We start from the raw sequence: 13,081 nt of genomic DNA on the forward strand, positions 1-13,081 counted from the left end.
ATGGATGGCTGGTCACCAAGTCTATCTGATCCCAGACCAGCTGTGTAGGTAGGAGGTCCACCCTGAGCCCCGGGAAGCGGCTCCCTCCTCCTCACCTGCAGAAAATAATAATATCTGGTTAATATTGAAGACACGAGGCATCAGATGCATTAGATAATCCAGTGGCTCGTTATTAAGCAGTGGACAGGTTGCTGTGATATAACTAGTGTAAGGCAACTTTTCTTATTTGGGTTCAGGACATATTACACTGACTGCTTATCTATTAGGTACCTTGAGCGATAGCAGCCAGTTTGCTCTTCTCCTCTGGACTGAGCTGCAACATGGTGTGAATGACAGGCAGCAGCGCCTGCCTCTCGCTGCCAGAGCGCAGGAAGATGAACTGCAGCAGGACGTTCTTCAGATACTCCAGATTGGCCACACTCTTCTCCCTCTCCTGGTTTCGCTCAAGTCGCCTGACTTCGCTCTTCAACAGCTGATGGATGTAAATAGGCAGGAAAAAACACATTCACATGAGTATTAAAGGCAATCAGTAATATTATAAATGCTTAAAGGAGAAGTTCGGTTTTTTACACTTTAAGCCCATTTTCTGTAGTGTCCAGGATGAAATCGAATGATCGACACCAAAAGATTGACAATTGCTCCTGTCTCTGCTTTTTGGCTCATTTAGAATCACCCTCTGGCTGCTTTAGAATGGCTAGCATAGAGCATGTCCGATAATGTCCTTAAAACAACCTTAAACGTTCTTTTTTTTAAATATGCTACTCACCGTGTCGTCAGCGCTGTTCAATGACGTTCCAAAAAAAGTTTCGTAAAGAAAAAACGTTCCTGTAGTGTTTTATTTAGCATTTTGTAAATCCCATTGAGTTCTGTAGGAATAGTCAATATTCCGCTGCCACCGGAAACGGAAATGGGGCCTGTTTACACAGTTGTAGTCTTTTCGCTTCACTCTGTGTACTCCGACGTCGAGGTGCTAACGTCTCTGTTAGACACTTTAAAAAACTCTGAAAATGGAATACGAAAGGTGGATTCTTGATTCTCGACGTCGGAGTACACAGAGTGAAGCGAAAAGACTACAACTGTGTAAACAGGCTCCATTTCCGTTTCCGGTGGCAGCGGAATATTGACTATTCCTACAGAACTCAATGGGATTTACAAAATGCTAAATAAAACACTACAGGAACGTTTTTTCTTCACGAAACTTTTTTTGGAACGTCATTGAACAGCGCTGACGACACGGTGAGTAGCATATTTTAAAAAAAGAACGTTTAAGGTTGTTTTAAGGACATTATCGGACATGCTCTATGCTAGCCATTCTAAAGCAGCCAGGGGGTGATTCTAAATGAGCCAAAAAGCAGAGACAGGAGCAATTGTCAAACTTTTGGTGTCGATCATTCGATTTCATCCTGGACACTACAGAAAATGGGCTTAAAGTGTAAAACACCGAACTTCTCCTTTAACTTTTTCATTTAAGTTTCAAACAGCTAAATATAATGTCTCCTGTTAGTTATGTTGTTTTTTCGGATAGGAAATGTGTCTCTGTTAGGCTCAGCTGACCAAATAAGGTCATATTCTTTATTTTAATTCATTTTTAACAAATTATTAAAGCAGAAATGATGAGAGACACAACAGTGCTAGTTTCTAACTTACTGTACCCATCTTGTTTTTAAGCTTATTCCATGATCCTGGTATGTCAATACACCCGTCTGTGTGGAACATCCACTGATAAGCAGTGGGGCTAAAATGCAATGCCTTGCAAAAGTATTTATAAATCCTGAATTTTTTCAGATTTTGTCATCTACAAATGCAAAATTCAATGTGCTTTATTGGGACTTTACTGGAATGTCCAACACAAAAGACTGGATAGATGTGAACTAGAAAACAATTAGATTTTTTTTTTTTTGTTTAAACATTAAAATCTCTCTTATATGTTTTATTAGGGTAGTAAAACAGTCTAATTGAAATCTGCCTTTTTTGTACACTGAATTTTTTTACACATCGAATTCCTCACTCTGAATTTTTATCTGGTGAAAATTCAGCTGCAAAAAATTTGCCTGCAAACAATTCAGCTGCAAATCTGTTGACCTTTTGGTGAACTCAAGCCAAAGGAACCTACGCTCGATTAGCTCATTTGGTCAGAAAAAAAAGGAAGTTCGCCACTGGCCGCTTCTCCCGGTTCAAACCAAGAGCCTTGGCAGAAAGGGGTGCTGCACTACCTGTGATCGGCTCAATTATGTCACCCAGTCCGATAAGATGAAAAATTCTAATGGCTGTCTATTACTAGCTACCTGACGTTTTGTAAATAACTTTTTTTTTTTAACAAGAGAAACTCATCCGCTTCATTGAGCCTGGAACACATCTATGCCCAACTGTTGCGTCACGTGACCAAATGAGCTAATTTCATTGGCTAGAAGCTGCTCGACTGCATTGAGTCTAGATTGCTTGGCTTGAGTTCACCAAAAGGTCTGTCACTACCTGATCCGTCCCGGAAGCATTATCTGTTCTGCGCATGCGCTATCAGCTAATTTGTGCATGTGCATCCAGATATCCATCCGGGTCATCCTCGATTTTATTTTCTTAAAAATACCTAAATGATGTTTTCCCTCCCCAAAAATAGTAAACATATTCAAATATAATGTGTTAAAAGTTAATAATGTATTTCCTGAGAAAATAAATGCCTTAAAATCCTTTCTGTTTTATCACTCTTCTCTGCCCGATCTGCACCGGAAATGCAATCCTACGCTCCTTCCGGTGGCTAACTTTTTTGGCTTTGGTTTTAACCATAAATCTAGTCTTTTTGCGCTTTATTTTTTTATTTTGTGTTAACCTTATGCTATATAGTGCGTAATCTAAAGAAAGAAACAACTAAAATGCAGATAAACATGGTTTGACCATATTTTGCCGTACTGCTCTGAGCATGTCTGATGATGACGTCAGAGAAGCAGTTTAACGAAAAAAATATAAAAAGCATAAAATTGTCTCACAAAATTCATAAAAAAATTTTTTAAATATTTGCATTAGCATTCTTTAGTGAGTTAAGGATAGAAATAAGTAGTTTTAGTACCATAATTACAGTATATATGGACACATAGATGTACATCTGTTTGCACATGTGCAGGACGGTTCATGCTTCTATGATAAATATATAAAATAATGATTGGGTAGTGACAAGGTCAACACATTTTGCTGTAGAGTTTTTTGCAGGCTAATTTTTACCAGATATAAATGAATTCAATGTGTAAAAAATTTTTAGTGTTTATAATTCGGTGTACAAAAAAATGGCAGATTCAAATGAAACTCATTCTCTTCCATATTTTATCAGTCCACCCATTGCCCTTTCGTAGAACAAGTTTATTTTAAAAGCCATCTGAAGTCCTCCAGAGGAACAAACAGCTTTACACATTTAAAGTAGTCCCTCTATTTTTTTAGAAGTATCACAATTAAGAGCCTGAATATTTCCTTGTATGACATTTTTTCTATGTTAATTTAAAAAATGTGAAAAGCTTCAAACGTTATTAAAAATTTCGCTTAGAGCCATTTCAAGGCGGATTTGTTGCATTTCTCTTTTGCTAATCAGTTCTTTCACATTTGGAGGTTTTCATAATGACACGTCATACTCTCGCGAGAGGTGAGGAAACAACAAGTATGGCGGCGCCTGCAGAGAGCTGCCTGATGTAGGAGCAAGGCAAAATAAAACGGTAGTTGTTGATATAGACTGCGCTGTTTTCCATGAAAATTTCATAAAAAAGCTGCTATAGTAAGATATGGGATATGAGCGAATACTGTGCGGCGCTCTGGAGCGATACTCCAGGCAGTTTCTACTCGGTAATGTCAAACGGAAAGCTCGATTATTTCAAGATGCTTCAAAGTCGTCGGAGACTTCCTACAGTGGCGTTTCCACACGATTGTTTACTTTGTTCGGACTGAACGGAGGGACTCTCGCCCAAACTGGCCGCCGACTGGCAGCCCGTCAAGGTTATTGCACCTCCGCCCAGCCAGCCAGAGACGTCACCTTGTTCGAGCATGACAGAACCCGCTTCTTCCGGCTCCTGACGATCTTCTGTGGCGGCCAGTTCGTGTTCTGGACATACCTGGCTCAGTTCGCCTTTACCGAGCTCAGAGACACCCGCGGGAAGGGAGAGAAAGGCGGAGCCAAGGCGCCCACCACCACGGGGCTTGCCGGGATGTGGAGCTTTGAGATGAACCTGGGTTCCAACGCCTGGAGGTTCGGGTTTACACTGGTATGTCTGTCCATAGGAGCCGGGATAGTCGGGCTCGGAGCTCTGTTCTGCTTGCGATCAGTCAGTAAAGTGGTTCTGCATCAAGGCGGGAGGATGGTGACTGTATGCACACAGTCCCCTCTGGGACCGAGCCGAGGCAGGACCATAACTGTGCCGCTAAGCCAGGTAGCCTGCCACGCCCACAGACAGGAGTCCACCTCCTTCATCCCCCTCAGAATCAAGGGACACAGGCTCTACTTTCTTCTGGACAAAGAAGGGACTTTAAACAACGCCAGGCTGTTTGATATCACTGTTGGCGCTTACAGACCAGTTTAAGATGAGATTACTGAGCCATCAGACTCTTTATTGACTCTACAGCTCTTATGTGGTTTTGGGTTTTTCCTTATTGTCAAAGTAAATAAAGTATTCGAAATAAGATGCTGGCTCATAAATATTTAGTTTGTGTTAAAGATGACCATGCATACACTGTCACATTAGGGGTGTAAATCAAACCCATCATGGCGATTCGATATCAATTTCCTGACCCAACGATTTGATTATTTTCGATACTCATGAATCTGCCATGTCTGGCTTGCCTGCTGTTTATGCGAGTGTGTGTGTGCAAGCGGAAAGGTTGTAGCGGCTAAAGGAAGCGAGGTAGGAGGATAAAATAGGTTTAGCGGCATTGTAGCAGAGGTGTCATGTTAGGTCCAGAAGAAAATAGATAAAAATAGACCGGAGGAAAAAACCAACAAAAAAACGGAATCGATACTCGATTATTATTTACACCCCAATGTCAGATATTTACCATGAACAAAGACATTCATACATACAGTGATCTGCTCCATGAGGACGGCGTTAGTGGCCTCAGTTTCATGCAGCAGGCCGTTCATGTGCTCCATGCTGCGGGTGACAGTGCTCAGCTTCTCAATCAGCTCTTCTTTGGTCGGCTCCACCGTCCACACAAACGGCTCTAGAGATAGAACCAGTGTAATAAGGAACTTAAAAGGTTCTGCGTGAATGTGTGCCATTCAGTTAAAAAACTAGGTCCACCAGCTTAAACATTGCTAACAGGATTGCTTATTGCTCAGGTTTATCAAAACGTTTCTAGCCTTTATTTAAAACAGTATGGCTTCACTGCAAACCTTGCAAAAAAATAAAATGGCTGATATGCTCATGGTAAAACGATCTGTGGTTCATCTATTCATATTACTTTTATTTGTACAGTTTTTATATCTCATCTTATTAAAAGAATGAGGAGAAGAAAGCTATTGTTAGGGGAAGCCAGAAGCTCTGAATGCAGTTCAGTGCTAGTGGCATATGATGCAGGAAGCATGTGGAAGAAGATCCTTTGATTAGAGATACCAACACCAAACTATTAGGCCTGTTGATGGGAAGATAAAAAACTTTAATCGGAAACTACACAGGCAGTATGTCTGGCTCTGTATAAATATCCAGACATGTACAGAATGGAGGTGTTAGGACGGACTAGTTAAAGTCCACTATTTTTTTATATGTAGCAGGATTGAATCACTGTTTTCACAGAAGGTACCGGAATTTGTCTCTAGGTGTGTAAATATGATATAGAAAGATTTTCTATGAACGTTTTTTTTATCCACCAACCTTTCCTTCCTTCCTTAACTTGTGTTCTATTACATTAAGTCCTAATATGATTAGCTTTAAGTAGGAATTATACCATGACAAGATATCTAGAAGGGCATTAGGGTAACAAACCTTGTTTAGGATCTGGGGAAGTGAGTAGCTGCTCCAAAGAGGGCAGAGGGGGGAGTTTAGGGGAAGATCTCTCCGTCTCAGTGGTCTCCATGCCTTCTCCCTCCTCCCTGGCCATTGATTGAAGCTCATTGAAAGCCATTGTTGACCCTGCTTGGTTCTGATCAGTGTTTCTCCGCTGAAGTTCTGATGCCAGGGCCTTACGGCTGGACTGAGCCGACACTTTATAAAAGACAAAAAAAACAATTCTTAAATTTCTCACTGCAACCACATTAAAATAATAACATTTAGCAAAACAAAGTGCCTAAGCCTGTATAATAAATACCAATAAGTTAAGATAAAATTAAGAAAACGATGTCTATTCTATGGTCCTCCAAAAAGCTTTTATGAGCTCTATGTTATTTAACACCAGCAACTCATCCTGCTAAACTGTAGCATCCAGTTGGTTCACAGCATAAATGTGTGGACAATGATGAGGAAGAGGGATGGTGCACCTGAGACAGTGGGAGGACAAACTAAAAGGCTGTGATTCATGAAGACTAAATCATTCCTTTCACTTTCCAACCTTCAGTATGCCCACCTCAACAGTTAAACAGATGTTGACCAGCAGAGGGTCTCATTGAGACGGAGGAGCAGACTCATTACTGCAACCCAGATTTTATAAAGACCTTTAATTGCAAAAAAAAAGGTTATTGACCATCCATAGTTATTCTGCTGCTGAAAATATATACAATTAATTCAAATTAAATATCCTTAACTAAGAATAATTGTTAACTTTTGTGTAAGGCAATACCAATACAGGATGGATGGATTCAGTTCAAGTGGTAAACTAGGAGTCACTTTGAAGCATAATCATAGCTAAGAGTTGAAAGAAAATATCAGTGTTTGCTCTGCTTTACATCAGATTTATGTGGACTATATAGAAATAAGCTAAAATCAAGCTGCAATTAAATCAAAAAATGTGATGAAATAAACTAATATTCCCTTAAATACGCGAGTACTGGCTCCATGTAATTGGCAGATATTGGCTTTTATGTGTGTGACACTAATGAGGAGTCTCTCCAGATGCCACCCGGACGTGTTTGCCACACTGTGAGGCGGGGAACAGAGCGGAGGATCCTTGCCAACACCTGGCCAAGCTGAAGTGAGAAGGAGCCCACACACACTTGCCTTTCCAAGTCATTACTTTGTGTATTTGGTGTTTGGCTCCAGAGGGCAGCTGTGTGGGAGGTGATGAATGAGCTCCTGTTGCTTCTCTGCTGATAAACATACTGATATCCTCACCCCTGTAGTGTCTCATCACGCCTCTCATGGAGAGGAAGAGTAAATAAGACAGAAACCTTCGACTATGAATAAACTGATACTTTCACTTCATCCTTAAACAGCAAACATCAAGAAATGTCAATGTAGGATTTTAACAGTATAATTCCTATGTGTTAGATCTTCTTTTTCTTCTCTTACCGTTTTGGCTCTGCAGGTTGAAAAGCTGCTCCTCCACACGGCTCAGCTGTCCCTGAAGCATCTCCACGGTGGCCCGGTGGTCATCCTGTAGCTTCCTCAGCTGCTCCCGGTAAGTTTGCCGCTGGGTCTCAACTTGGGACGACAGGTCAGCCTGAGCCTGGGACAGGTCTGACCTTAAGGACACATTCTCTGACTGCAAAGTCAAAACCCTGGAGACGGGGTCAGAGACAAGGAGTTAGACTCTGTTTCTTTAAGCTGATGGCCAGCTTCCTGTAGAGGGTAAGAGAGGTCTACAGTAATTAGTATTAAATGGACTTTATTTGATAAATCGATACAAAGTAGTTAATAACTGTAAAGCAAAAACTACCTGGTTCGAAAACCCCAACCCTGTTTCTATAAATAAGTACCTGAAAACATTGCCATTAGGGCTTCAACTAATGATTATTTTGCAACTCGATGAATCTGTCGATTATTTTTTAAATTAATAATCGGATAGCCAAAGTTTCCTTAAAGAAGATTTTTTATTAAATTAAACCAGGTGTAACTAAAATCTTTCCACTTTAGGAGCTCTACCTAGAGCACATTGCCAGATGAAAAATACAGGTGCTGGTCATAAAATTAGAATATCATGAAAAAGTAGATTGATTTCAGTAATTCCATTTAAAAAGTGAAACTTGTATATTATATTCATACATTACATACAAACTCATATATTTCAGATGTTTATTTTGTTTAATTTTGATGATTACAAATGACAACAAATGAAAATCTCAAATTCATCATATCAGAAAATTAGAATATTGTGAAAAGGTTCAAAATTGATGGCCCCTGGTGCCACACTCTAATCAGCTAATTAACTCAAACCACCTGCAAAAGCCTTTAAATGGTCTTTCAGTCTAGTTCTATAGGCTACACAATCATGGGGAAGACTGCTGACTTGACAGTTGTCCAAAAGACGACCATCGACACCTTGCACAAGGAGGGCAAGACACAAAAGGTCATCGCTAAAGAGGCTGGCTGTTCACAGAGCTCAGTGTCCAAGCACATTAATAGAGAGGCGAAGGGAAGGAAAAGATGTGGTCGAAAAAAGTGTACAAGCAAGAGAGATAACTGCACCCTGGAGAGGATTGTGAAACAAAACCCATTCAAAAATGTGGGGGAGATTCACAAAGAGTGGACTGCAGCTGGAGTGAGTGCTTCAAGAACCACCACACACAGACGTATGAAAGACATGGGTTTCTGCTGTCGCATTCCTTGTGTCAAGCCACTCTTGAACCACAGACAGCGTCAGAAGCGTCTTGCCTGGGCTAAAGAGAAACAGGACTGGACTGCTGGTGAGTGGTCCAAAGTCATGTTCTCTGATGAAAGTAAATTTTGCATTTCCTTTGGAAATCAAGGTCCCAGAGTCTGGAGGAAAAGAAGAGAGGCACTTCATCCACGTTGCTTGAAGTCCAGTGTAAAGTTTCCACAGTCAGTGATGGTTTGGGGTGCCATGTCATCTGCTGGTGTTGGTCCATTGTGTTTTCTGAGGTCCAGGGTCAACGCAGCCACATACCAGGAAGTTTTAGAGCACTTCATGCTTCCTGCAGCTGACCAACTTTTTGGAGATGCAGATTTCATTTTCCAACAGGACTTGGCACCTGCACACAGTGCCAAAGCTACCAGTACCTGGTTGAAGGACCATGGTATCCCTGTTCTTAATTGGCCAGCAAACTCTCCTGACCTTAACCCCATAGAAAATCTATGGGGTATTGTGAAGAAGAAGATGCAATACACCAGACCCAACAATTCAGAAGAGCTAAAAGCCACTATTAGAGCAACCTGGGCTATCATAACACCTGAGCAGTGCCACAGACTGATCGACTCCATGCCACGCCGCATTGCTGCAGTAATACAGGCCAAAGGAGGCCCAACTAAATACTGAGTGCTGTACATGCTCATACTTTTCATGTTCATACTTTTCAGTTGGCCAACATTTCTATAAATCCTTTGTTTTTATTGGTCTTCAGTAATATTCTAATTTTCTGATATGATGAATTTGAGATTTTCATTTGTTGTCATTTGTAATCATCAAAATTAAACAAAATAAACATCTGAAATATATGAGTTTGTATGTAATGTATGAATATAATATACAAGTTTCACTTTTTAAATGGAATTACTGAAATCAATCTACTTTTTCATGATATTCTAATTTTATGACCAGCACCTGTATACATTTTTTTAACTTAAATACAAAATGTGCATTTAGAAATAATTTTTTTAATAAGAATTTTGATATAATTGCTGCTCTAAGTGAGCTGTTCTGTTAGCTAAAGGCATGCTATACAGTCTCTGTACTCAATTTAAGGATTAATCGATTACTAAAATAGTTGACAATTATTTCAATAGTCGATTAATCATGATTAATCCTTTCAGCCCTAATTGTCATTAATTTCCCGTATTTGTTCAACAGAACCAGAACTCTTAGAAGACTTTCGATTATAGCTGAAAGTCTTCTAGGGTCTGGATTAACTGGCTTTGCAGATCTAGAGACTGGGATTTCTCCCTATTCCAATTTGAACTAAAACGCTGAGCCAGACTGGATGGCGAGGAATTATCAAGCCTTGCAGGAGCATCTGAATTAGATCTAGGTCCAGACCTTTTACTCAGCAATATACACTGCTTCTAAACATTACTAATTTTGTTCAGGGTCATTATCCTGGTTGAAGAGGAACCTTGTCTTCATTTTAGCTCCACTGACCTCCTTTCAACTATGATCAGTCAAGCATTTCATCAGCACGATGCTGCCATGTTTCACACTGGGGATATCGACAATGATTTAAAGAATGAAAATATAAAAAAAAATGCCCTTTTGCAAGTTGTCCAAGCAGTTCAATAATTGTGTTTGTTTTATACGACAAAAACTTTAAAAACTTTAGCTGCATCCACTGCATGGCTTACTAAAAAACAGGATTTCTAACACTTTAAGGCTATTTTCTTTCACTGCAAAAAATGGAAATCTATATAAGTAAATTATTCTTAAACTAAGTACATTTGATCTTGAATTAAGTAGGTAAGTAAGACCTTTTGCCAATGGAACAACACAATTTACATTTAAAATAAGAAAAAGCAACTTTATTGTTACGAGTGCATATTATCCAATTATCTTATATTAAGAGTAAAAATACCAATTCAATTGGCAAATCATCCCACTTACCTGCTAAAAGTAAGGGTAAATACACTTGCTTTAAAAAATTTCATTTCATTTTTGCAGTGTCCAAGCTATGTGAAGAGCAAAACTAATAGGCATCTTTGACAGATTTAACCACTTGAGCTGTAGCTCCTCAGGACTTAACACAGGTCTGTTAGCAGCTGCTTTGATCATTGCTGTTGTCATCCGGCCTGTTAGCTCAGGTGGATGGCCAACTTCTCTCAGATTTGCTATTTTTTTTTTCTTTTTACGTTTTGGGATCTTTATTTTCTATTTTTCAACATTGCAATCATGTGTTTATACAATCAGAGCTGATGCTATTAGATTTAATAAGCATGTGCACAACAGACTTTTCAGATTTTGATTTCAAAGAAATCTATTTTCCACTCTTTCACTCTCCACTTCACCATTACATATTTCTTTGTTTCGTTCTGTTGCATATATCCCTACAAAGTACATTTGACTTTGTGATCACAATGTGACACAATCACACAAGCACTCCAAGAATATGAATACTTTTGGAGTATGTCCCTTCATTTCAAATGACAGCGAATCTAGTGAAGCATGACAGATAAAATGAGGAAGCAAAACAAAAAGTCAAACCCAGACACTTCACCTTTCACGGAGCTCGGCCTCTTTGGTAACGTTTTCCTGCAGAATTTTGTTGTGTCGCTCCAGGAGGGTGTCATGTTCATTCTGGAGCTGCTGCAGCTCGGCGATGCTGCTCTGGAGGCTCTGCTGGCTCTCAGACAGTCTGCTCCTCAGCTGCTCAACCTGAGAGGCCAACTGCTCCCTGCAGGACACACTTCTATTACTTCTGTCTGACACATACTAATCAGTGCTGACTGCATCATGAACACCAATTTAATAACCTGTTCTCTTCTCTAATCTATACCTATTAAAACGTAGGATGAAAGATTGTACACCACTACCTGACTCACCGTTTCATTTCCAACCACTGAGCTGGAGTTAATCATACATCATCACTGACTGTTAGTTATGTGCAACAAACAAGAAGAAGTCCACAATCGTGTTCTGATTGCTTCCCTTCATCTTCTGGTCAGTTTGCTCTCACCTCTCCAGTTTGCCAGAGTCTCCTTCTGGCTGGGTGCTGCTTTTACTCTTCTGTTGTTTGAGCACGTTGTGGACTCGCACCTTGTAACCCTCAAACTCACTGGTCGTGGCCACAAGCTCAGCCTGAAATAGACAAATTAATTCACCTGAGATTAGCAAAAAAAAAAAAACGAACTCTAAAAATGTTTCGTATGTGTTAATAATGCGGGCTGCACATTGCCTTGCAGCTAGAACGTTCTGGGTTTGATTCCCCTCTCGGGGTCTTTCTGCATGGGGTTTGCATGTTCTCCCTGTGCATGTGTGGATTCTCTCCAGGTTCTCCAGTCAAAAAACATGACTGTTAAGTTAATTGGCTTCTCTAAATTGTCCTTAGGTGTGTGTGTGCGTGTGTGTGTGCGCGTGTGCATGGTTGTGTGTCTTTATGCATCTCTGTGTTGCCCTGTGACAGACTGGCGACTTGTCCATCGCCTCTCGCCCATAGACTGCCGTAGATAGGCACCGGTCCCACCATGACCCTGACAAGGATTAAGTGGTAGAAAGTATCTCGATGGATGTGAATGGGGCCACTTTGAGTAGAAATTAACGTCACTATTCTTAGAAGGACCTCATCTCCTCACTACTCATACATTTCTTTGGGGGGTGGCGGCAACTGATCATTTTCTATGCATTTAAATATTGTTTCTTCGGAACTGCCTGTCATTAAAGGGTTAATCCTGAGTTCACTGCAATACTGAGCAGCAGACATGTCGGCAGTTAACCATCCGTACTGTAAACATTTATAAAGAAGGCTAATGGACACTTGAAGCTTAAAATATAATCTGTCAATCTTTCTAATAAAAACCTTAGTTAAATACAGGGAATAAGTACATTTTCTAAATGGATCTCATTTATCTGTAGAACTGTGTTGCAAAAAACTCGACTGAAATTCTTAAGAGTTGTCAATATCCTACCTTCAGTGGGTTACAGCTTAAAGAACTTTAGAGAGAATAATAAGTGTTTATAGTTAAATAAAATACTATAAACAAGACTCACTCAAAAACATATTCTTATAATAAAAGTCCCAATTTAGAGTCTGATTGAATTTGCTGCCACTGGCAAGAATCATAACTGTTGCATTAAAAAGACAGACTTAAATCAGAACACCAAACAAGCCCCTTAAATCTAAACTATTACCTTCAGGTCGTATTTAAATCATTTTCTTTTCACATTAGGGGTCAAACAAATGGGCTGTTAGCAGCTATCATTTTAAGCACTCAAAACATGATGAATGTCTGACTGAAACACGGCTGACACTGTGTTCATAGGTAATTAAAACCAATTGGGAGATAAATTATGAAAAAAGTCATTCATTACTTTTCGCCTCATTTATCAATTGTTTCTCGTGAGCAGGAGCTGAGTTAATTTG

The 13,081-nt window shown here is 39.9% G+C and overlaps 2 protein-coding genes across 2 annotated transcripts in view; one reads left to right on the plus strand and one right to left on the minus strand.

Moving 5' to 3' along the window:
- Positions 1–13,081, minus strand: part of LOC119777492 (GRIP and coiled-coil domain-containing protein 2) — a 31,853-nt gene continuing 18,772 nt past the window's right edge. The window contains exons 18-24 of the mRNA XM_038276389.1: positions 11,678–11,799; positions 11,219–11,395; positions 7,410–7,618; positions 5,952–6,170; positions 5,051–5,190; positions 271–472; positions 1–95 (exon numbers count right to left, since the gene is read on the minus strand). Coding sequence (XP_038132317.1) covers positions 22–95; positions 271–472; positions 5,051–5,190; positions 5,952–6,170; positions 7,410–7,618; positions 11,219–11,395; positions 11,678–11,799 — 1,143 coding nt within the window. The 3' untranslated portion in view covers positions 1–21. The remainder of the gene's footprint in view (positions 96–270; positions 473–5,050; positions 5,191–5,951; positions 6,171–7,409; positions 7,619–11,218; positions 11,396–11,677; positions 11,800–13,081) is intronic.
- Positions 3,615–4,655, plus strand: tmem223 (transmembrane protein 223). The gene has a single exon (XM_038276390.1). It carries the CDS (start codon positions 3,762–3,764, stop codon positions 4,551–4,553), a length of 792 nt encoding a protein of 263 aa, XP_038132318.1. The 5' UTR covers positions 3,615–3,761; the 3' UTR covers positions 4,554–4,655.

Source organism: Cyprinodon tularosa, unplaced genomic scaffold, assembly GCF_016077235.1.
Source record: "Cyprinodon tularosa strain WSP-4 unplaced genomic scaffold, ASM1607723v1 ctg124, whole genome shotgun sequence".
NCBI lineage: Eukaryota > Metazoa > Chordata > Actinopteri > Cyprinodontiformes > Cyprinodontidae > Cyprinodon > Cyprinodon tularosa.

Excerpts from the sequence above, each read along its gene's own strand:
- tmem223 (XM_038276390.1), top strand. The coding sequence starts at position 3,762 with ATGGGATATGAGCGAATACTGTGCGGCGCTCTGGAGCGATACTCCAGG.